This window comes from Wasmannia auropunctata, unplaced genomic scaffold, assembly GCF_000956235.1.
Source record: "Wasmannia auropunctata unplaced genomic scaffold, wasmannia.A_1.0 LD336101.1, whole genome shotgun sequence".
NCBI classification, from domain to species: Eukaryota; Metazoa; Arthropoda; class Insecta; order Hymenoptera; family Formicidae; genus Wasmannia; species Wasmannia auropunctata.
In genome coordinates, this window is record NW_012026789.1 from 1,734,598 (window position 1) to 1,760,210 (window position 25,613).

Sequence of the window (25,613 nt, forward strand, 5' to 3'; positions counted from 1 at the left end):
TGTTCCGTTGTTTGTTCATGCAGTCAGTGCGTGATTGAACGACGGGCGGGTGCGACGCGCGCGTTCCGTTTCCAAGTTTCGAAGAATTGCATTTCGCCGTTCGGTTGATCGGCGGCGGAGGTCAGGGCGCGCGCGTGCTCGCGCGCGCAAATATATTGCGAAACCCGGAAAATAGCGATCTCATGATCACTTGACTGAGCGGGGAACCGACGACCTGCCAATCCCGCGCACGTATCAGTGGCGCATCGATTAACTTCGCGATTGACGTTACAGCTTCTCTCCCGATAGCGCGCCGCTGAATTATCGTCTCGGGATTAATTCCCTGCCTTCCCCCCTTCTCTCTCTCTCTCTTCCTGGTCCGCGAAACGTGCCGCGGATTTATCCCTCTTTTTCCGTTTTCTTTCTTTTTTTTTCGAACATAACGAGGGAATCAAGGATAGCAGAGCGGTGAGGTTCAAATTTAATGGGACGTAACGTCGAGCATTCCGACGCGGGAGCGCGAATCGGTTGAAAATGTACGCCTCCCGGTGATTAATGGAACTTAATTTTTCATCGCCAAGTCGGTATATATCGCGCAAATACACCGGAACAAAAATTAACCCCGCAAATAAAATTATCGCGCGCGGACAGAAAATAAAGGAACAGTTTTGGCTACCTTCTCCCATTTTTTTTTCACAATCCTCGACATTGATGCTATGATTAATATACATCTTGTTCACCGATTTGGAAAACTGTTGGTTGATAAAAAAAAAAGTATGTCTAGTCTATGCAGAAAGAGTAAATCGCATTTTTAATATTCACAATGTATACGTATGTGCTATATCATTGGACACAATGAGTCCGATTTGAATAATAATAAATTCTTGGTAGATTTGTAAGATGCTTATTAGAATTTTTAACATCAATAATATTGAATTATTTATCATGTGATATTACATTTCCAGTTTCACAAGAGGCCGTTTTGTTTCAAGACCGACGAATATCAGGGCGTGAATCGTGATCGCGTGGTTCAAAGACAAGAAGGCGAAATGTATAAAACTGAAAAGAATTATTACAGGTAATCGAAAATATGAATATTTATATATTCTATGTTGAGCAATTGTTACTTGTAATATTCCGACAAAAACGATTGTTTGACTATTTATTCGCGGAGTGACGAGGAAAAGGTTCGACAAGTCCACTTGCGCTTTCGGGAAAGGGTTTCAGACACGCGAGACATACGCATCGCTGTTGAAACATAATGCTATTTTATGCCAGGCAACATTGTGCAGACGCATTTTTCACGTGTCGCTCTGATTCGCATTACATCATGTTTATACTCACGATGATGCACCGTACACGTGTCAAGGCTCGGGACCGCGTCTCGCGGTCGATCTTTATTTACGCATCTACTTTAATATCAATTGATGCGCCGCTACAGTACCCCCGGCAATTACGAGATCCGTATATGGTGCGCCGCGTCAAACGGATGCTTCGTGCGCTGATTTTTTATCAAATATTTGCGCGTGCAATAAACGAATAGATGTAATTTACGTTCTATTACGTTACTAGATATTTGCTCGGAATAAATATCGGCTGTGCTTCCGGAATATTACGTACGTGGAGAGACGCGCTATTTTTTAATATCCTCCGCACATACCGCGTGAATCCTGTGCGCTTAGCCTGTAATGGTGTCAACAGGAGATAGTCGGAATAGTATATATAATTTTGGAATAAATATCATCGAAATACTTTGTTCAAAATCTTTTTCTTTTCATCGCGTATGTATGTACATACATTCGAGAACATATCGCAACAACAAATATTTCATATAAATGATACTTTCACAATTTATCTCATCGACCGATGCTAGAATTGTTAGTCGTGAAGATGAACAATAGATGGCGATGAGACGCTATTTGGCTCTTCGTTTGAAGAATCCGAACGGCGATTTCGTGTAAAACGAGAGGCGCGCTTCGATATATCGGAGATAAATTCCACATTAAAGGCTAATAAAATAATCTATATATTCGAAATATGCGAGAAGCGCTCAATAATAATAAACCGCAGCATTATTCATGATCATTCTTATCTCGCTGTTATTATATTTAAATAAACCTTACATAGCCGTTTCTCTTTTCTTATTTATGCTTTTAATTACAATGCGGCTGATTTTTCCGATATGAAACTGCGGAATACATGTGTTGCCAAAGCAGGCGCGTCGGATATTTTCGAAATACGTCTCTCTCGGTCTTGCGAACGTATATTGTCTATACGCTTGTCCCATCTCTTTTTCGAGCCTCGTACTCCCGTGGAATTATGCGAGAATGACATTGGCAGAGCTCCAATACGCGCGGGGACAACATGTACGGAGCAACGAACTTCGGTCCGCGTGACTTCGGGCGAGGATTCTTTTTGTTTCGACGAGAACTTTTCAACCAGGAATCTGATGCGGACGTTTTCTTTAGGCGAGCGACAGCAGAGCGAAAGTTTCGTTCCGTACACGTCGTTCATCCCGCGACTCGATAATTGCGGAGTCTATATAAGGGAAGAGACGACGGATGTGTCGAACGGCATGTTAAAAAGTCGGAATTCGAATCTCGCGATAAATATGACTTTTGTTTTAAATTTATGTATTCAGTCGCGTGGAGGAATAAATTCGATTTCTCCCGTTCTCCCTCTCTCTCTCTCTCTCTCTCTCTCTCTCTACTCTCTCTATCTCTTTCTCTTCCTATTACAGGAGAAAAAAATGTTGAAACATCACCGCGATAAAAATATTATGTCGCAACACACAAGCGATACAGGAATGAAAACATAAAATCGCAGAGGGAAAACAGGGATGAAAGGGAAATATTATCATTTAACGAAAGTTTCCACAGAATATCAACATATTTAGCATATCAACGCGACACAATACGATTTGTAATCCGGTTTTTCTTCCCCCCTCCTTCCTCGCTTCCGCCACCCCCCTCTAATTTTTTGCTTCGTTATATTTTTACGAGGCTCGGTGTGGATGCCTATCGGTGTTATTATACCGTAATTAATGCGATCATTATCGCATCGCGCTGGCTAGATTAAAAGCTGTGCGCACCGCGGACGCAGCTTAGCGTCAGGCGCGCGGTGATTAAAAATTACAGCTGGCGACTGGTGAAGGTGGGAAAGAAAGCAAAACGAATGCCTAAAAACCGAATCTATGTACTCGCCGTAATTTTTAATTATTATTCCGCGACGATCGCGCGTAAACCGCGCGACCGCGCGCGCAGCCTTCGCGCTTGCTCTACGTACGCTTAATTAATTAAACACAACGTAATTACGGGACGCGCGAGCCGGGCGGGACAGCCGACCATTTTTAATTAATATACGGCGAGGCACGATTACGAGCTTCTCTCTCGCTAACGCCCCTTGCGACAACAACGAAGCCGGCCACCGCCGCCGTATAAGTAGCATTTACCTGCGGAATATTATGCCGGCGAACATTTCCGGGTCGAATACTCGTCGTAAGACAAAGGGAGAGAGAAAGAGAAAGAGAGAGAGAGAGAGAGGGAGAGAGAGAGACGTAATTATGATTCCTATTACGCTAAAGCCGATACCGGTAACGCACGACCCTATTCAACCCCCGGTGTTTCACCCCCGTTCCGGCCATCCGCGAAATAATCCCCGCGAAATAATCCTCGGAGACCCGCCCGGTCCAACGCAATTTTGCGCGAATATGAATAAGAATCACGACTCACGCGTGACTCTCGGGGGGCTCTCTCTCTCACCGTTGCGGCGAAGTTTGGGCGCTGCCGGGTGGAGCAGGGCAAGCAGGCAGGTTAGGGTTGGCGTCGAGCGTCGGGAAGAGCCGTGGTGGAGGTTTGGGGTTAGAGCGGTGGCGGTGGCGGCGGCGGCGGCGACGGCGATGGTGGTGGTGGTGCATGGTGGTGGTGGCGGCAGCGGCGGCGGCGGCGGCGGCGACGACGGCGATGGTGACATGGTGGTGGAAACGGCGGCGATGGTGGTGGCGAGAATGACCGACTGCGCAGACCCCGAAGTCTCGCAGCCGCGAGTACGTAGTCAAACTCCGGCTCAGTAAGGACTGTGGTTCCCGTTCGCAGTGCAGTTCGAAATCTCCGGGAGCGAGACCGCGTTCTTTCGTTTTTCTCTCTCTCTCTCTTTCCTCTTTCTCTCTTTCTCTGTTCCTTCCCCTCTCTCTTCTCTCCTTCTCTATAAGCTCTACATCCCCCCGGTGTTTCATTTCTACCTTCGTTTTCCCATCATCTTCGTTTATCGTCTACCCCCCTTCGCTCACGCTTATCGCCTCCGTCTTCTCTAACTCTGTTTTCGCTACTCTCGCGTATATACCTCAACCCGCCGAAAGGCGCCTCCTTAACTTTTTACCCCTCCGCGGTTTGTTTCCCCGCGCCGTCACGCGACACGCACGCGACTGTTACGCGCGATAGGCGCGCGCGTGCGAGAACTTTATATGCGATAACGTGCGATTGTGTGCGCGATTGATGGATACGGGCGAGACGCGCTGGCGACCACGACCGGCCGATCCCATCAGGTGTCTTCATGGCGAGTCACGTGGATCGGCGGCGATCCGGTGATTCCGGGGTGTCTCGTTAGTCCCGGTCCGGGCACGGCGCGCCGCGGCGGTGCGCGCGTGTGTGTGCCGCCTGATTGTCGGCGGATGTCTACCACTGGACAGGCCCATCGACGTCGGTGTCCGCGGAGCGCGGAGTAGACCGTGTACGCGCGACGTGGCGGACAGGTGCGTGGAGGAAAATCCGCGTTGGGCTCTCGGGTCGATGTGCACAGGTCCGAGGAGACGCGCCGACACTTCGCCTCACTCGGTGTAAGTACCACCCACTCACTCGCCATCCATCCACCCACCCCCGCCCCTACCCTCGAATCCACCCCTAAAACACACGACACGAACAACGCCGGGTCCCGACCGTGAGTCACCACGCGTGCCCCGTGCGATAAGTCAGCTGGAAGCGCGATGCTTGCCGAAGCGAGGCTCTTGGTTCACGGGATCTCTCGGGTCAGCTGTTTACCGGTTGTGTGCCCCGGCGCACACCGTATCACGAGATCGCGTCCGGTAGACTGATTAAATATGCATTCTCTTTGGCGCGCGTTGCCCTTAAAATAGGGCTTTATCGACTCGCGTTAAATCGCCCCGATGTTTATATATCACGGTGCTCTCTTTTATAGACTCCGCGCCGCGGAGTTGATTTACGGAGGGCCCCCTGAGTTCTGGCTGCTTACAAATTTACGAAACGTGCGATGAAATAAACTCCCGCGTTCCCGTTAAACGTTACCCGACGGTGAGAGCTGAGTGACTTTTAGGGTCATTATGTGCTCTTATTCTTGAAAGCCGCTCTTAGCTTTTTCTTGTGTACAGCCAAGCTGTTTCTATTAAGTAACTTCTCCCATGGCTCCTTCGTTCCCGGTCTCGTATTTAGAGCGATAAAATCAAATGGAAAATATTAAGTCTCGAGTTGCCGTTTTTATTAACGTCGACTTCAAAATACTCCACGTTTCTCCTTACCATTATTGCACCGTTTACTATATGCTACTCGCTTTCAAGTTATATTCGAATAACACTTTGTTAAAAATTCAAAATTAAAAAACTCAAATGTAGAACTCATCTGTATATTCTTATTAATATTGTTGCGCGGAAACGTTGAGTTTCTCTGTATTTTACATATATTATACGTACGACATTATGAACACTTTGGCTTCCTGAAAAAAAAAGCCACGGAAAGAGGAGACTTCTCACAAAAGCGAGACGTAGCGAAGGTTCATCCGCGAAAGTCAATAACAAGCACGATATGCAAAATCCGTGATTCCGGGACTCGTTAAACAAATTAAATCTCCCAGCGTCTCCGGCTAGTAAATATATTAACGACGCTTTCTTACGCCCGAGTTGGCGCCCTTCGGCCTTATAATTAATTACCCGATACCGCAGATATCCCTAATCCCCAACGAGTTCGAATGAGCTCGTAATGAGATGCACCCTCCTTCGTCCCTTTCTTCTCGGACGCTGCGTAGTTTTTCGGGCCCGCGCCGCGGCGGAAAGTGCAGCCCGCGCGCCTGAAATATATTCTCCGAGTTTAATAACGCCCAGTCTATATCGCGGTAGGTATTAAGTACGCGTTAGCACGTACGTCTCCCGACGGTATTAAATTTTGACTGTTCCTTCGGCGGGGCGGGGAGGAGGCGGGGGAGGAAGTTACTTTTCCTTCTCGAGGGGTTGTTTAATGACTCGGAGTTCGTAAAGGAGAATTACGATGGTTAATACATCGTGATTACTTCCACATGCCTACGCACAAAACGCCGCGTAATCCTCCCCCTCCCCCCAAACGGCCGACGTGCGGCGACTCGTCCGATCTCCGTCGGATATTTCACTCTCGCTATAGGGAGTAGGATATCTCTCGACGTTTTAATAATGCGCGCACCGCCGGGAAGGAACTTTTGTGCATTTGAAAACTTATTCCAGTTTCATAACGGATGATTTGTCGCGGTCGTAAAACGACCGTATCGCCGCCGCGATGATTTGTGATCTGCGCTCAAGAAATCTATACAATGTGCTCTATCCTGCACAATGCACACACGCGGGTTAATATCCCGTGCCACCATAAATTGTGGACCGCATATTGTTACGCGAGTACGTTTATAAAATAATATGTACGGCGCAATTTTTCAGCGCTCGAATTGGCGTGTGCGGGGATTCAGCTTGCAAAATATTATTGATACGCGAACGTGTATATAAACGACGTGAAATCAGCGATACTCGTTTGTAAATATCGGATTGACTAAAAGAGATTCGTTTTTTTTTTCCCACTTTATTCGGCGAGAACGAATTTGTTAATCGAGCCATCGATATCCTAAAATCGAATATATACAGGAAACATCACGCATTACATCGATTCTATTTTGAATATTGCTCTGTTAATACACATTATCGGCGACACTCGCGTGCCGTAGGATAATCTATCAAAAATCAATTTAAAGGTTTTGGATCGCATTCCCGGGGGAGGGAGGGGAAGAGGTATAGGAAACTTTTTATCTGTTATAACTGCAGTCGCCGTAACGTGATTAATCGACCCGTCCGTACTACTATTAAATGGGATGCGGATAATTAATCGTCGGTTTCGCCACAACACCTGCTTGCCTAGCGTGGGAACATCTGAACCGTGTTAGACGCGCGCGCGGCTTCGCGCAAAAACGGGCGAGCATGCCGATCCGGGGATCCGTGTGCGGCTATACGGCGCGAGTCATTAAGTAAACTGTAAATCTTGCTTATACGCTACGCGCCTGGGCTTACGTCAAATCCAATCGTAAATTCTGCGATATGCGCGAGAGATATTAAACCCTTGTACGCACTCGCATTCTCCCCTCCACCCCGCTCATTGGACATTTCTCCCATTTCGTGCCTTTCCAGCGCGTAACAATAACCGCGCCAAGTGGCGGAGAGCACCGCTCTCCAATAATAAAGCGGCCCATAAAGCCTCGCCGGGCGTGAATGACGCGGGAATTACAGATAGTATTTACATCGTCTCGCCCGTGCAGGAGGAGGAGCGCGCCGCGGCTTGGCCAGTGTTCCCCGTCGAGCTCGTATAATACGAGCACGTTCGTTCGTCCATCGTGCGCACATACTCGTGTCTTCGAAAGAGGAAGAGAAAGAGAGAAAGAGAGCATCGGTAATAAACCGAAGTCGTAAAAAGCTCGACGCGGCAACTATACGCTCGCGTATACACAATCGACATCGCTGTCAGGCGTATATATTATATAGTGGAAACGCGCGCCTAGAGAAATTTTAATAAGCCACAAAAGCGCGATCGGGTAGAGATCCACAGCAGGCGGCACCAGTCTCAGGCAACGACGACGGCAGCGGCGGCGGCGGCGACGGCGGCAGCAGCTCGCCCGTCCGCCCTCCCGGTCGCCCTCCAGTCAACTTCCAGCGGTCGTGATAAATCAGGACGCACCTGGCGTCCCTCGCTGCACACACGCCAGATCCGATGCATTCGCCCGTCGCATACTCGCCGGATTACCTTGCTCCTCACCCCGCGGGTCTTCGCGGGAGAAAAGCGAGTATTCTACGCGAGCGGTCGAATTAAGAGAGAGCGCGCGCGGGAGCGTTAGGGTCGCGCGAAGAACGGACGGAAAAGGCGAAGGCTATAAATACGAGGAGAGGCCAGAAGAGCTAGGGCGAGCGAAAGACACGGAGACGGAGAAAAAGAGAGAGAGAGAAAGAGAGACACTGTCCTCGCTCGGCACAATGCGTGCCGCACCAATCCTATTTTCAGAGATACCCATCTCCCACGGTTTTCAGCGCGCGGGAAGGAAGGGACGCGGCGCGGCGGTAGCCGGCTAACCGCTTTATCCCAAACGTCGAATCGTTCCTTCGAGGTTGGGCTCGCAGCTGTTTCGTCGCCTCTTTAAAGTCCATCCTTTCCCTCGGCGGCGTCGCGTCGATTCTCTCTATTGAAAAAAACATCGGAAATGCAAAGCGCCTCCATTCCCCGGCACCGTCGAGAATCGCGCGAAGGGTAGGTATAGATCGCTCGATGCCGGGGAGCGCGCTTTCCATTTCGTCCCCTGCCCCCCTCCTCCCTCACCCCGCCCCCGTAAAACGTCTGCGGCGACTTATCGAATCTGTATTACTTCTCATGCACGCCACTCGCACGCGGAGAAGTGTTTCGATAGAGTCTCCTTCCCCCTGCCTCTCCGCGCGCCCGGGAAAGCGATATTTTAACGCGCCGCTCGATGAGGAAATATATACCACGGGGGCACCGAACTTTCGCGAATGTCGTTTACACCCAATGTGCAATGTATGCGACGAGAGAAGTGAATTTTGCATAGCGCCACCTAAGCTAAAATAAGCCAGTCGAGATCGGAATCGGCACGAGACAACATTTATTTGTCAAGTGTATAATTTACAACGCATTGCAGCCGGGGGCTTATACGCGCGCATGTTCCGCGCTGCCAATTCTTGTCGAGGATAATTATTATTCCAGTGACGATAGAGGATGAGATTTGAGATGAAGATTAAGGGTGTCCTCTGGGTGGACTAACTCATTTAGCCGGGCGCGGGCACAAAGGACAGCGTCACTTAGACGTCACACAAAGAGCGTTTTGGAGTCTCTCCCCTGTGGAGTGTCAGAGATATAGCGAATCGTAATAATGGTAGTAGTTTCTAGGGCTGAGACGGAAATTAGATTCAACAGGATCTTCGATTCTTGGGGATTCCAGTACCTTCGGCGTTTCCGTTTCTTTTATTATTAGCGCGGAATCAAAAAGAAAAGAAAAAAATCGATCATTCGTCACAGCTCGCTGAATTATCAATGTCATATTGTTACCGTGAGATCGACGTGACACGCGCCACTTACGGAGTATGACAGATTTCCCGGTAACCACTTATCTCTGCAGGTTACGAAGTAGTTCGCTCGCGCTCGCGGACGACCCGCGCACACTTAGCCCCGGTGAAACGAGGTGATTTATAGCGAAACTTGCCGTATAAAACGTACACATACGTTAAACGCCCGCAGGGGTGTCTCGCACCGTTACTTCCCACAGATACACATCCCCCCCCCTCCCACTGGCGGCTTAAGTTTTGCGGAGTCGTGAGAGAAAGGGTGGAGGAGGGCGGGGAGGGGAGGGGGACAGGGGGAGCTCTTCTACCGGTGAACTTGTACCTTGCACTTCAGTTTTATGCGCGGCGCTCTGTGAAGGGCGGATATCGTGTTTGCTCTTGTAGCCGGCATTGTTTGCCGGCCGCCTTTGTTTACGCCTTCCTCCCCGCCCTCCCTCCCCCCGGACTTTCCTCTCTCTTGGGTGATAGGTCACGGTTCAGGAAACCCACTTGAGGAGGATTTCTTTTGTCTCGGCCCGTCCGTCGCAATAATCGAGTGAAACCACGGAAAAACGATTGTGCGGCGCCCGGCACGCACTTTGGCGCGCCGGGAACAATATGATTATTTGTCGTCGGACGTCATTGACGAGATTGGAGAAAGGGGTGAACGCGCCGGACTCGCGCCGGTAATCAACGGTGTATCCCCTCGCCTTCCCTATCCCATTGATTAAATCATACCTATATATCTATACAATCTATTCCGCGAGCGCAAATGCACGAAAGTGAAAAGATCATTAGAAGATATACCGTTGAAGGATGAGGGGAGGATCCGTGAGAACGATCCACACGCGGCCCCGGAGGAGCAAGAGCTGGGTAATCGTTGCGGATTATCGTGACCGCGAGCTACCGGCTCAAGGTGCGCCTGTCATTCGAGCCGTCGAATCTTCCCCTTCACGCGTCGCCCCGTGGTGAAAAGAGGGTAGTCCCCGGTGCGACGTCGAATGCCGGCGAGGAGGGGGAGAGAGGGGAATAACCGCGTTTTCGAGAGGTAAACGGGAGGAAAAAGCGGACGGGAAAGCGAGAAAGAAATGGGCTAATTGCCTGGATTTGATCGATCGTCCTTATACGAGGCCCGTTTCCTCTCAATTATGTAATTGGACAATGTTAACCTGCCGCGCTCGCCGCTGGAACGGGCGATGTAACATTCATGATACGCTGCCTGATGCGCGCGCGTGCGAGAGAGAGAGAGAGAGAGAGAGAGAGAGAGAGAGATGCGAGATTTATTATTTTGGCGAGACTATACGCCTCGATATACAGCCGTAATTGGATCTGGGACATCTCCTTGTCAGGTAACGTCATAATCCCGCGTGGAAAAGCTGGAAGCACGAGAGTAGGTCGTTACTCTCTGGAAAACCGGAAACGCGGCAGAGAAAGGACAGGAAGGGAAGCGGCCGGCCGACGTACTGGAACGAACGACTAAACAGGCTTAATATTGTTAGCGCGACTACGCCGCTGTGCTTTTCGTTCGAAGCACGCTGGACGTCGTTATTATCTTGGCCGTTAAATATGGCCTCGCCATATTTAACACACGTGAATAAATTAACGTGCGCGGCGAACGGACATTTCGCTCTTTGAAGGATAAAGAGAGAAAAGAGAGAGGAAAAAAAAAACGAAGGCTCGAGAACTATCGTTTTTTCACTTTGCGCGCACGAAGCGTAATTAATTCTTTAACGCTTGTTAAACGTCGCGTAAAAATCGCACTTTTATGCGACGTTTAACAAGCGTTTTCTCTCCTTTAAATGGTTGCACGAGGTGTGTGTACACGGACTTGGTACAGGCGAATTCGACTGTTTTCGAAACTCTCGTACTCGTACAAACTCCGGATGAGGGACAGGTGGAGGAAATAACCGATAGTTATCGGTACAGAACGGAGGAGACGCAGAAACGAGCAGATGGGATGTTTTAATATGTCCGACCGATATTTCTGTAGCTTCATCGATGCGGAATTACGAGAATACATAGCTCGGGCGTTGACATGCCGGGCGCGTTGATATTTCGCGTATCGTAAATTAGAACTATCGAGCTTTCATACGTAAACTCTATCGCTCGTATTTATCTATATTCCGCAATCGACTTGCTGCCTGCCTCTCTCTCTCTCTCTCTCTCTCTCTCTCTCTCTCCCTCTCTCTCTCTCTCTCTCTCTCTCTCTCTCTAACTTCATTTAACAATAATGTTATAATGTAGGTTTTCCCGTATAAATGGACAAGATGTACCGGAAATCGTGCACTTTTTTTCTGTCTTATAAATTATCTGACGGTTTTCCAATTTATTCCCTTTCAGCAGAAAGTTAATAGATTTATTGAATATCTCACATTCAGTAATTACTAATTGATTGAACAGTTTACATTCAGATATTGAATATTTTAGCTTCGGGGACTCAAGTAGATGCATTATTTAGTTAATTGTATTAAAATTTTTATTTGATGGTAAATGATCAAGAGATTTAACGTTAAAAAAACAAAAAGAAAAGGGACAAGAAATCGGAGCATATATTTAATTGCGCTTCTCTCCGTCGCAGAGGGCTTCTGCTTAAATTCGACAAGTCCGATTCATAATTAACAGGAAATGCGCGACATTCCGTAAATTCTATATACATGTAATGAACACGCCGAGAATTGTATTGGATTTACCCTGAGGTTAATTCCGTATTGACCGCAACATATAAATCAGATTATACGGTACCGACGTTAATATGCAAATACGCACGGAAAGCGAGTTTTGAAGTTTCGAACCGAGGGAGGGCCAGTTTTTCGCATTATCAGGTGACTCGCGGAAATGAAAGTACCGTCATGGGAAAATTGAATTAGATTAAGTCATTTAATTTGATCGTCCGTGAATTTTCGCGAGTTTAATACCGCTGTTACAAAGTAACATCCGCAGGTAATCTTCGCCGGCTCGAACGAAGGGAGGGAAAGGCACAGTGTCAGGCGCACGTCAGCCAGACCGAGGAATGTGCGCGCGCTAGATGAAAGTGCCGCGCGGTCCAGTTAGTTTCATATCTCCGCTGCACGCGGGGGGGGGGGCGGGGAGGGGAAACGCGTGGGAATATGAGATGCGCAGAGGCGCACACCGTGTGTGTGCGTTGACAACGCCGAGAGACTTAAACGATTAATTCTCCCTGCCGGCCGTAATTCGCTCGAAAGACCGAGCGAATCGCGCCCGCGGATCAGAGTGACGTGCGCGGGTGCGCGCGCGCGCGCGTGTGTTACACACGTCCGCGGAATTTCATTCGTGATTTATCGGCGGACGATTTTTATGAAGCCCGAGGGGGATTTTATGAGAAACGCGGTCGCTGAAAGCGCGGAACGTTGAAATAAGATGACGACGACGACGACGACGAAGATGGTAGCGACTACGTATTCGTCCGTGGGATACGATCGAAAGGAGGGGCGGTATGTGTAACATACGATCCGGAGGAGCATTTCAATATCTCTGACGGCGAAATCGAACGGCGCGAGACGCGCCGTGCTATATATTGCCCGGAGCATTATTCCCGCGGCGTCGCCAAGCTGGGCTCTTTTAAATTTGGAACAATCGAACGTCTCCGGCGCGAAGAGGCGGTGCCGTTCAACGCGCGAAGCAATTTAGAATCGAGGTGTCTACTCTTTTTTCCGATGGTAACGAGCATCAGAGAGAGAGAGAGAGAGGGGGAGGGGGGGAATATTTCGCGCGATATGTTAGCATTCATTGGAAAAAGGTGCAAGTGTGCGGGGAGTCAGAAAGGTCGTAACTGATGAACCGGGCGCGGTAAAAGCGGCGCGAGATAAAGTGGTAACGTCGAGGTCTAACGATGGCCGTGGGTGCAGCGCGGGAGGGTACAAATGTATGTACGTGCAACGCCGAGGCAAACACACGGCGCCGCACAATCGTTCAATCCTAATGATACCGTTTCTTAAGAGCTCCGGCCCGGGTGTATCTCGGGCTCCCGGGAACGAAAGCGGCCCCTCTTCTCCCCCCTCCCCCCCTCCGCTCACGAAAAGCAGAGTCGCGCGCGAGCGACGACACGATTTAACTTTAGAAATCCGGATCTTTTTTCGTGCGGCGGAAACGTCGCTCGAAACGGGCCGCAGAGAAAGGAAGGAAGAGAGTGGGTACGAAGGAGGCGTGCGGGCCGAAAATGCGCGACGTCCTGCGGCAGCAGGATGAGCGGAGTCTCAACGATGAGGGGCGCAGGAAGGGGAAGAAAAAAAAGGAACAGAGCGCGACCGAGGTGTTCGTTTTACGTACAACCGAGATGAAAACGCAGACGCGGGGGCGCAATGAACAGACGGACAGACGCGCGCGGTATGCATGTACGGTCCGGGTATCTTTAATATCTTTAATCCACACCCCTGCGCTCGCCGGAGGAGCGGAGGTATGCGTGCAAGCAGCCCCCTAAGCCTCCGTCGTACCACGACGGGGTGGTAGCCCTCCGTGTGTTTGAGCTACGCAGGCGCGGTTTATCGACTGCCGCATATATATAGGAGCGGCGGGAGAAGCGTTTCGTTTCGTTTCGTTTCGTTTCGCAGTAGCCCGAACAATTTCTGCACCGCTACCAGGGCCCTTCTCTCTCTCTCTCTCTCTCTCTCTCTCTCCCTCCTCTCTCTTTCTCTCTCACACTCTTTTCTTTCTGTTTCCCTTCCACCTTTTACACCACCCGCCCTTCATCTCTTTCTTCTTCTCTGTCTTGCTCCCTCGCGCGCTCTACCCCCTCCCCCCCTCCCTCTCTCACTCTTTCCCTCACATTTCTCTTTGTTCGTTCGTCGTTCGTCTCGGCTCCGGATATTTGTCCGGATTGCAATTGCAGAGGGCTTTTTCCCACTCGTTTCCCTCGTGCCTTGGCGTGTACCCGACCGAGTGAGTCCTCTCTCTCGCTCCCTCTCTCTTTCGCCCTTTGAGAGAGCCCCTCGGTTTTCCTTCTTCTCTCCTTTCTGTGTCGCCGCGACCTCCGCGTGAGGCAATATTTTACTCGAGCGGATACACAGGCTTCGGCCGCGCGGCGCGCGCGCTCCCCGAGAAGAACCGGGAGGGTTAAAATCGTTTCGACGTGCTCGATGACCGATCGAGTGCCATCTCCCCCTCGATGGAAATACGAACCGGACGCTAGTAGCCACCGCATTAATCCTCCACGTACCCTGCTGGATATTACTCGCCGTTCTCTCCGTGATCGCCGTCCGATTCGAGCCCCTTCGAGCTCGAGGCACCCTCCCGCTCTCTCTCTCTCTCTCTCTCTCTCTCGCGCACGCGAGAAACGAATCCTTTCTCCAATTTGCATAATTTTGCACGGCGGAAGAAACAGGCGAGGTTCCGAGGCAAGCGAGGGAAAATTTCGCGATGAACCTGAGGGTAACGTTTCACGGGCGGATTAAACGGATGCTCCGCCTCGCGATTATTTTCACGAAACTTTTACGATACCCCGTCCTTGATAGAGCTGGCAGGCATCGCTCTATCGATACCGATCGTAAACGTCTAAAACTTTCTCCCCTATATACGTTAGGATGTTCGGACGTTGATTGCCAGTTGTCTTAAGTCTCTGTCGTCGGCCCCTTCGAATACCCATGGAGACCGATGCCTCCCGATCCTCCTGGCGCGATACGAACCGGATCGGAACGAACGACAGCTGTCCCGGATGGACGCTATACACCAGGGAAAGGTGGGCCGCGCATCGATATGGTGAAGCGAGAATTGATAGCCCTCTCGGCATCGTTAAACGGCGTTAAATCCGTAAGCGTCATTTCTCAGACCGGGAATATAACGAGCGGACTTCGGAGATCCCGTCGACCGGCTGTTAAGTAATGTAAATGCCTAGGCATTTTTTTCCCGTCCCTCGGCCGCGGAGAAGGAGGAGATGGGGAGGATCCCTTTCGAACAGGTGGCAGGCCAGACGCGGACCAACAGGTAGGAAACCGAGTCCGCTGATACGGGTCAAGAAATGCATAAATTAAACAGGAGGCGTGTATACGGGTCCAGCCCCCACCATTCGTTTTGTAATTTATGCTCGGCAACTGCATCGTGCCTAGAAAAGGAAGAGAGAGAGAGAGAGAGAGAGAGAGAGAGAGAGAGAGAGAAAGAGAGAAAAAGAGAGAGAAAGGGCTATTCATTAAGGCGAGAAGAGACTCGACCGGGGCTAGAGCAAACTTTCGGCTTAACGAATTTTCCGATTTCGCGCATTAATATGCTAATCCAATTAGCCGTTTCGGCACAGCGGCCCGCACTCCCGCACGTGTGGTACCGCGCGCCAAGTTTTTAACCCCGAAGAACTAATTGAATTAGCATTTCAATGCAGCGATTCGTGCAATTCGTTTAGAGCGTAGCTTGGTTTAATTTCGGGATACCTCGCGCGTGGTACGCGCGTCGGGTGATATTAACGTTTGATCTGCCACTGTAGCACCCGCGGGGGCACGGTTTTAATTACCGTCCTCGAATATTTATAACGGTAAGTAATTCTTATACCGCTGCTGGTGCCTCCGTTGCAGTGGACGTGTGCAGTGTCACCGCGTCCGGGGCAATGAAATTAATTATACGCAGCCTCGCAGTGTCACCACTTTTAATTTGGGATGGATGCAGTGCATAAGGGAGCGAGAGAGAAAGAGAGAGAGAGAAAGAGAGAGAGAGAGAGAGAGAGAGAGAGAGAGAGAGAAATGTTTAACTGCCGTTTGTTTTTTAAATTTCTCGCGCGATTCTTATAATAAACGTGCAACCTAAATTTACTTAACTTGTCAAGCTTAATTTGTCGTAAATTTTGTTATCGTAAATTTAATAAACGTATGACAAAATTAATTAGCTCTTTCATACACAATTTTCAGAATTAATTTTCCGAAGGCGGAATAGTAATTGATAACAGTATTCGACGGGAAAAGTTTCATTTCACGCACGTGATTTACTAATTGCATTATCACGGAATTACGTTATCTTCCCGGCGTGTAGCGTATTATAGGGATACGATATATAGGTAAATCGTAAAATTATAGTTCAGGCGTGGTTCCGTGCTCCTCGCGCTAGAGAGTGGTTGCAGCTCTCGGTCGTTTATTCGGTGGTTTGCCAAGTTTGGTATGACTTTGGCTCGTCTTCAGTCGAGTTCGGAGATCGGGAGAACGAGAACGGGTTTCTGGGGTCGAGGGGGCAAGGGGGCGAAAGGAGATTCCGTAAATTGAATGACTTGGTCTGTTATACGTTATCCGAGACTTCTTTGCTTTATGCCGCGTAGGATCGGGCGAACGGGCGCAGATTCTATTATAGACAAGAAGTCACCCTCCCCCCCCCTCCCGCGGCTGCCTAGCTACTACCGCCCCCGATGCCATTTCCACATGTATTATGCATGTCCTGGCAAATTTCGTCGTCTGTCGCGACGAGGGGAGGAGAACCCCCCGTCGTCTTATTTATTATTTACGTTTCCTTTGGCCGATAAACGGACGCGATTTTAACTTGGCTATCTTAGGAATACCGACGCTTCTTCGCCCACACGATCGAGAATTAAACTGTGCTGCCAGACTGTATTAATTTTTCAGCCGGGATTACCCGCCGCCACAATTTATATCGGGACGAGAAACATCGTCTATATGTATATGTATACGTATATCGTAATGTGAAGTCTTTTAATTTCGTTCGCATCGGCGCGATTGTGCCGCGCGAGCTTGTTACAAATGCGTCGTGCAAATTGTGCGCGCGAACATTATTTATGAATTCTTTGCGCGAAAATATCACGTAGCACGTAAATTGCAGCGTAATAAGATATCGACGATAATGATACACGCGCGCGCACTGCAGAACTATATCTAAATAATATGACGAGTGAGAGAGGCTGCAATAATACAAGATAATTAAATTTATTTATTGAAACTCGGGGAAAACTATATGTGAATTATTCTAAAAGAGTTATGTAATATTTAAAGCATATATTATTAATAATGTATAGAATATTTGAAGCGTATATTAATTATATACATATATAAATTATGTATTATAATATGTAATTATTTAAAGTTCGTTTAACATAAAAGATCGCACACTGATCCGCTCGTAGATGACAAAATATAAGATTCTCGATTAATATCATATATAATCATAAGCAATTTATTCCCTTTCTTCGCCGATATAGCTATCCTTCTCCTCCTGAATACACTGCTCAGCGCTGTGCCGGAATAAACTGCCCTTAATAACACAATCTCACTTCTCGCAACAAGATTATTCTCGATAGGTATCCGCCGTAGCTTTAGAAACAATTACCGATCTTTGATATTGCACTAAATATTTCATCCTTGCAGAGCGCCGTTTTAAGAGGGGTATAGCTTCAAGGGTACTTAATCGTCCCGCTGAGTCAGGAGCTTACACGAAACTTACGATGCGCAGAACTAGATTATAGTTAGCCTCGTAAATGTAAATCCTTAACGAGTTGCCAGATAGAGCGAAATAAAAACTTCCCGCTGACCTAGATACTGAGTTACGATACTTGAGCTAATTCCCGGGCTTTGCGCTTATCATCCCGATGGTCGTAGACAAGCGTTGTTTATCAGGGGCGATGTCAGTTTTACCGCGGGGCGAGATATCCTAGAATATCCCCGCGCAATCAAGTTCCTTCTCCCTCTTCCTCCTCCTCCTCCTCCTCCTCCTTTCTTAATCCCCCTTCCCTTCTTTTGGTGTCGATCTCGTTTCACCCTCTTCACAACTTTCTTCCTCTCGGCGATATTCCCGGAGCCGAAAAACGCCCCTATCCCGGCGCGTCCGTTGCGAGGTAGGAAAAAAAAGGGGCGCCCGATTTCCCGGAGAAAATGACGCGCGCCGCCATACGGGATATTACTTGCCGCGGATGTTAACGTCCGTTGCATTTTTTTGCGGACGCCACGGGATGGGCGACCGCGGGAGGGGGGCGGGGAAGAAGGGGGGCGCGAGAGGGGGGAGGGCCCAGCGGCGGCTTTGGACGGTATAGCTGTGCCAGATAGCGGGATGCTGTAAATCTGTGCATTATACATGACAGTGAGATCAGCGCCATTTGTTATTCCCCGACGGTGCGCGGAAAAAGAGACGTGAAAAATTACCGGAGGGCGCGGCAAGCACTTACTGAAACGAGGATATTGGGGAAATTTCTGTGGACATGAGCGACGGGGTGGAGAGGACTTGGCAGAAATCTCGCGATGTGCGCGCGGGGATTGAAATTATCGTTGGCGCAATGCGTAATATCCCGCCCTCCGATGCACGCGTACCCCCTACGATTCGTGCGCTCGCTCCACGGCCACGGGTTAACGGATATAACGATCGCAAATTGTTGTTAGTTCGCGGCCATGTGTAACGTTTCCGAGCGTTACCTCTCCGCGCGCGCGAACCGTGTTTTCCGCGCGGTACAAGGTACTTTTGCGTCCGATTACGGGGGCTACATACATTATATGAAGCACTCGCGGTTAATTTGACGGGCTAATCTAGTATCGATTTTCAATCGACAGTCGAGTTATGCGCGTGTTAGATGGAAATTTCAGAGCCAATTACGAAAAGCGCTTTGCTTTTCGTTTTAGAAAAACATCACGATGAACGAAATTTCTGAATCGAATATCGAAATATCTGAAAAAAAACTGCAAAAAAATGCATTTGAAAAGAGTGTTTTTTTTCGGAAATTATCAAACTATCTAAAGATAACTTCGCTTAATTGCGTATATTAGTCGTACTTGTGAAAAATAAAAAGGATTAAACGTACATTTTAACATTTTTTTTCTTTGGTTTTTCTGTTTTTTTTTCTATCTAATATATCTTTTAAATTGTTTGAGACTATAAATTCGCTAATGTTTGGAACGAAAGTTACAACATTGTACCTTTGTAAGAGTTTTAATGAAATATTAATGGCCTCGGCGTTGTTTATCTTGTCGCCTAGTAAATTTCATGTCTTAATTCTATCGCAATAGACCAAGCATGCTGTGCTTTCACGTGAAATACGAACTCGTCGAATTGCTTGTTTTGCGGATAAATTTACTAAGGAAGGGATGCGCCATGCCCTAAGAAATAAACGCGCCGTTGGCAAACGTATCGTTTTCTTGTTACCCCCAACTTTCTTTGAAGGATGGTTCCATTATATTTCTTCGTCTGAGGATAAAACGAGGAAAATATATAAAGCAGCATGCGAAGAAATATTGTTAATATACTTTAAATATATACTATACATAATAAAGTTATATATAAAATGATAAAATTGTACAATTAATATAACTTAAAGAACGTAACGTTGAGATAAACGAAATATCGCGATATTTGCATTAATGCGAGTGGTTTTTATCGATTTTTAAAGAATCTGTGTCATCGATCACGTAGTTATGTCGAATGACATCATTCTAACTTGTTTATTTCTTTTTTATAATTGGTATGACGTCAAACACCTCTGTATTGAAACACCATTTCATTTTTTACATGCGAATGCGTTCTAGACGCGATAATTTGTGCTAATTAACCTGATTGCCCTGGCGACAGGCAATCGAGAAACGTGCCAAAAAAAAATCGCCAAATAAAAACGTCGACTAGCGCACGGCGAGATTCGTCGTCGATTTAATTAGCCAGAGCCACAGTAAATTTAACCGGGATGTATGGATGCAGATTTAATATTTACTGCTCTTTTCGCAGCCAGTTTGTCCGTTTTCCTCTTTTTGTCACGAGAGTGGGTGGCGTTATTTACCCTCTGCGTGGCATTAAAAAAAATAATAATAAATAAAAGAAGTTGACGTACAAACTGCGCCGTGTCGGACATGTCCCGGGAGGAGCGCCCGACGATGCGGGCAGCGCGAAATCTGAACGCGAATGAGCGCGTGCAGGTGTCCGTAAATAAACTTGCATCGAGCTTGTGCAGCAAACCGGCGAACGTAAAAGGTAGTTACGCGCTTTCGCCGAGTTTACCCGGCTCACAAAGGTCTTTCAGCTAACGGCGGGTTTTATTCGAAACATTTACCGCAGCTTCATGATACAGGGATATCGTTCGTATAATCGCGCCGCCGGTATGCGGTATATAAAGCGCGAAGAATGTTTTCGCGTTTGCGCGAACAAACATGATAGGATGTAATAAATGTTTTCTAATTGCCCGGCCGAAGCCGTGCGTGCTCGTGCTTTAACGTATTTCAGTTTTATTTATGCCCCTTTAAACACCCGTTTCAAATTAAATTATTTCGCATTATCGCGATCTGGTTGATTGTAATGATAGTGCTACGTCACTCCGTTTTGAAGAAGTGGAATTTTGATAGAGTATTTCGAAATGCGAAATTAACACGCGGTTAATATCATTAAACTGTCGGTCATTAAAGAGATAATTGGAACCGCGCGGATGATGCAGCAATTTCTATCGCGCTTTGAGGTGTAATTCTATAAATACTGATGCAGGTACATAGTAAATGTCACATATTCAGATAAATCCGCATTGCAACGAATGATGTTTCATTTTCGCGACTATATTTTCGGCGATTTTTGGAAATGTAGGGTGATTAAATCCGAATTGAAATGTTTTTCGAGAATAGAATATTCAAGCATAGACGAATTATACCTATTCGAATCTTATTTTTCGATTAATTTCGACAATTTTGCCCGTGGTATTTTCTGTCTCCCAACGACACTCTCAGCTCATTTATAGTCGCCACATTCTGTCCGCGCTTTTTCCATCATTCATACGTTTATTCGCCGACGATAATCGTTCTCGTTATTCGTTTCTGTTATACAGGGTAGTTCCAGTACGGAAGAAGTTCATATGGAATGGCATCACGTGGGCCGTCATCGCCGTCGACGCTGCCGATCGCGATAGCGATGGCCGCCGTGATGACAGTCGTGGCTAGTGGCCTCTGCCCGGCGCGATGCCGATGCGACGACGAGAGCCTACGGGTCTCGTGCGCCTACGCCGGCCTCGAGGTCGTGCCGATCCAGCTGAACCCGGAGATCCGCCACTTGGATCTGTCCAACAATCGCGTGACCAACGTCCACCTCACCTTCGGCTTCTACGGGAACCTGGAGAGCCTCGACCTGAGCTCGAATCTCCTTCACACGTTAGGCCTGGAGAACTTCGGCATGCAGCAGAACCTGATCGCGCTTAACATCAGCAACAACATGATCCACACTTTAGCGAGGACCGCCCTGGACGGATTGACGTCCCTGAAGGAACTGAATCTGGCCGGCAACAATATCTCGGAGATATCCGAGCAGGCGTTCAAGTCCACCAGCGAGCTGGAGGTGTTGGATCTGAGCGACAACTCGATCACGAGTCTGTGCGACGAGCTGTTGAGGAACTTGCATAAGATACGAACACTGATTCTGAACAATAACTCGCTGCTGGAAGTGCCGACGAGCAATCTGGCTCTGGCGCCGAGTCTCGAGCGCGTAGATCTGTCGGATAACTTGATCCAGGAGCTCGACCGAGACTCCCTGCCGTCGTTACCGTCATTGATCTCCCTGAATCTGTCGAAAAACGTCATCAGGTACATCGCCGACGTTGCCTTCGATCGTCTGCCGGATCTCCTGTATCTGGACTTATCCGGGAACAATCTGACTTCCGTGCCTACGGCCGCTCTGGCCAGATTGAACGTTCTGACGGGTCTCGTTTTAAGCACCAATCGCCTTGGCACCTTGGACGCCGTGGCTTTCCGCAATCTGTTCGAGCTGAGGACCCTGGAGCTGAACAACTGCATGATCGCGAGCGTGAACGCGCGGGCCTTCGCCGACAACGTGAACCTCGAGCGCATCTCGATGGACGGCAATCGGGAATTGAGGGAGCTGCCGGCGCGAGTCCTCTACGGGGCCCGGTACCTCAAGTGGGTGTCGTTACGTCGATGCAGTCTGGCGACCCTGCAGCCGACGCAGTTTCCCGTCGACGGGCTGTCACACCTACGAGTTGGCGGCAATCCTCTGGTGTGCAACTGCTCGGTTCACTGGCTGTGGAACGTGATCCGCGCCGAGGAGCGGCGGAACGAGACGCGGCTCGAGCTGGATACCCATGACATCGTCTGCACCGACGAAGAGTTCGCTGGCAGGGCGCTGATCGCGCTCTCCGAGGGCTCTCTACGGTGCCGCCTGAGCCCCCTGTACCTGTCGCTGTCGGCGACCGGCTGCTTCTTGGCAGCCGCGGCCGTGCTCACCCTGATCGCGCGACTGACCCGCGCGAAGAGGAAGAGACGGTCGCTGGCGTACGCGGCGCCGAATCGTCCTGAGTTCCTGGTCTACGTCGGCAGGGGCGACAACGGGCTGGACAAGAGCGCCGAGTCGTACAGCCGTCGGCTGTTGGCCCGGAACAACGAGGACATCTCGTACGATTCGCCGCGCGGTAAAGTGGCGGCCGCGATCGCGGCGGCGGCGGCGACGACGACGACGGCGACGATGACGACGACGACGACGACGACGACGGATTACAGCCCGCAGTCGCGGGAGACGAATATCTACGAGACGCCGCGATACGCGCGGCCCGGACGTCGCGACGCCGTCGAGCCTACGTCGCAGGGCAAGCAACTTCCGGCGGAGGAGGGCGTGTACGCGGTGGCGGACGTGACCGATCTGCGGGACGAGCCGCCGGAAGTGCTGTCTCTCTATCGTGCGCGCAGCCCACCCGCCGCCAGGTCGAACTGCGCTCTGCGGCGACTGGACTACGGTTACGATTACGAGTACGATTATGATTACGAGCCGACGGCACCGCCGTCGCCGCCGCCGTCGCCGCCGCCGCCGCTATCCGAGAAACCGCACGTCGTCTTTGTATGAGGGCGGCCGGGGCGGTCGGAGGTCGTAACACCGCTGCGGCGCGTTGATGGGTTCAGCCGCGGCGGGTATAATCGGTGAATCCGGGGGATAGTCTAGTCATTAGGTGGAACCGGATACGCCGTCGACTCCGTATCACGGGCCTTTAACTATCCGAAACTGTCTCGGGATTATTGCCTCGGCGCGGCGCGGCGCGTCTTGATATTCGAGGCGTTGCATGTCGTATTATATGTACGAGAGGACCGGGATGTGCGCTGGGACCTGGAATGACCGCGAGACAATAGCGCGCGAGAAATACGAAAGGTTTACACCACGCTCTGAATCACCAGTCGACCGTTAAATTTACGCGACGTATACGATATATATCGTATGGAGAAACGATTGCTTCGGCCCTACCCATGTTTAACTCTTGGTTATCGGTCACGCTACGTCTCGCTACATACGAGGACCAACGAACTGCAGGTGCATTTTAGCACCGGCTAAACGTGAGCAACGATAATGTTCGTTTGCGATGGGTTTGTGTGTGTGTGAGAGAGAGAGAATAGAAAGAAAAAAAAAGAACAGGAAAAGAATGACGTCGACAGTGTTCCGGACAGTTTGTACCGCGGTAAGACGCGAGAGTGGCGTCGAGATTGTGGATGGACATTACTTTCCACTTGGCGTTGGAAGAATGATCGATACCATCGCCGTTGTCGCCGCCGCCGCCGCCGCCGTCGCCGTCGTCGCCGTCGTCGTCAGGAAAGCGGATTATCCGAAATTCTGTTGCTCGAACGAGAACGGGTGGTGCTTTTGGCTCGTAAGAAACCGACGGGGTTACGGCGCGCGACACGCTGAAATTATCCCCCCAGGACAAACAGAAGCAACCGTGGACGAGTGAAAATGAAATGTCTTCCGAGATAGTTGCGTCGCTGCTAGAGAGAAAGAGAATGTGTGTGAGAGAGAAAGAGAGAGAGAGAGAAAGCCAGGATGCATTCTCACTGAGGGAACACAATCTGACTCGGAATGTAAATTGTGTGGGAGCGCGAGAGCGCGTTGTACCGGCCGGGTCGTAAGAGAGAAGGAGAACACGAGAGGGACCCGTATTTATTTTGCGAGGATTGCGAGTTGAAATCCGCTGGCTCAGTGCGAATGCAGTGGCCCGATTCTCCGCCCGGCGAGCATTCGTTCTGTCGGATTCGTTTGAACAAGTAGTGACAAATCAAATCAAAGCTGCGTCGCGTTAGTCGATTAAAAAGGTCCTTCTAGAGATTACTAGCTACCTAGAAATTAATACTTTTCGTGAGGTCCGTTCCAGACTCCGGGGGGGTTCACAATTAAATTAAATTGTCAGCTAACGTCACACAACCGCTGTAAGGGTTGATTAATACAGCTCTTATTATATCCACCTTCCCGCGCCCACTTCCCCGAATATGTAACAATAAATTCGAGATATTCGTTTAAGCTCGGAACTCGATTTCGCGAGTGTCCGTAAGTATTTGTGAGTATCCGGATCCGAATATCTTTACTCGATTATCTTATAAACATCCATTTGCACAAGTTGCTAATTCGGATAATAAATGAGTATAAATTATATCGTTCATTTGCTACAACAACGACACAACTGAAAAAAAAAAAATTAGTTTCCCAGAAAATAACTTTGAATATTTTAAATCATTAAAATTTTGTAATATTAATTTTAAAATACAATTTTGATAAAATAATCGATTGTAGAGGAATAAAAGTGTGTTCTTTACTTTCATCTTTAATTTCCGTTTCCGTTTCCGTTCTTTTTCTGCAAGCAAAAAATTTTGAAAAATGACAATTTTTTTTTTAGCAAATGAGCGATATATGGATATAAATAATTAAACTTTGATATAGCTAAATATAAAAATAGTCCCGATATCAGATATTTTATAATTGAAAGACCGTTTATTAGATATCTGATGTTTCATTTGACTATTTAAATCGAGCAGAAAATATCCGGATACTCGGGCGCTCGAAAGTTTGCAAATTCGAAGTCGAGAGAGCGCCATTAATAAGAAGAGCGATAAGTTGGCCGTTGAAAAATTACGTTAACACGTTCCTCCACACGAGACACGCTTAAGGGAACAAATTACGTTATAAGTCGCGAATCCGACTTCTTTCCCTCTTTTGCAACCGACAGAGGGAGGGATCCCTCGTTCGTATATATGAAGTACTGTAAATTGAAGCAATAATAGTTACGACCTTTTACTCTGTAAGCACATTACACACCGAATATATTTAGGGACAACTACAAAGGACACATTTATACGAAGCATAAGCAAATACATACGAAAAATATAAATATATATTATACATATATATATTTATTTATTAATTTATGATGTTAAGTTTGGGAAAAAAAAAGATGTTACGTTTTGAATACAAAAATATACTCAATGCAGTACGAATAAAGTGCGTACGTTTCCGTTATAGGAATCATCGAACTTGCTTGATGTATTCGCGACTCGCCATAGCGATTCCGTCGAAAGAGATGTGCGCCCATCCGGTGCGTGCGTTATCTTCGGTATAAACGACAACGGAAATCGTTACGCGAATCCGC

At 48.7% G+C, this 25,613-nt stretch overlaps 1 protein-coding gene across 1 annotated transcript; it reads left to right on the plus strand.

Moving 5' to 3' along the window:
- Positions 1-4,048: 4,048 nt before the first annotated feature.
- Positions 4,049-25,359, plus strand: LOC105458411 (leucine-rich repeat-containing protein 15-like). Its single transcript, XM_011703705.1, has 2 exons — positions 4,049-4,813; positions 21,036-25,359. Exon 2 carries the CDS (start codon positions 21,068-21,070, stop codon positions 23,051-23,053), a length of 1,986 nt encoding a protein of 661 aa, XP_011702007.1. The 5' UTR covers positions 4,049-4,813; positions 21,036-21,067; the 3' UTR covers positions 23,054-25,359.
- The last annotated feature ends 254 nt before the right edge of the window (positions 25,360-25,613 follow it).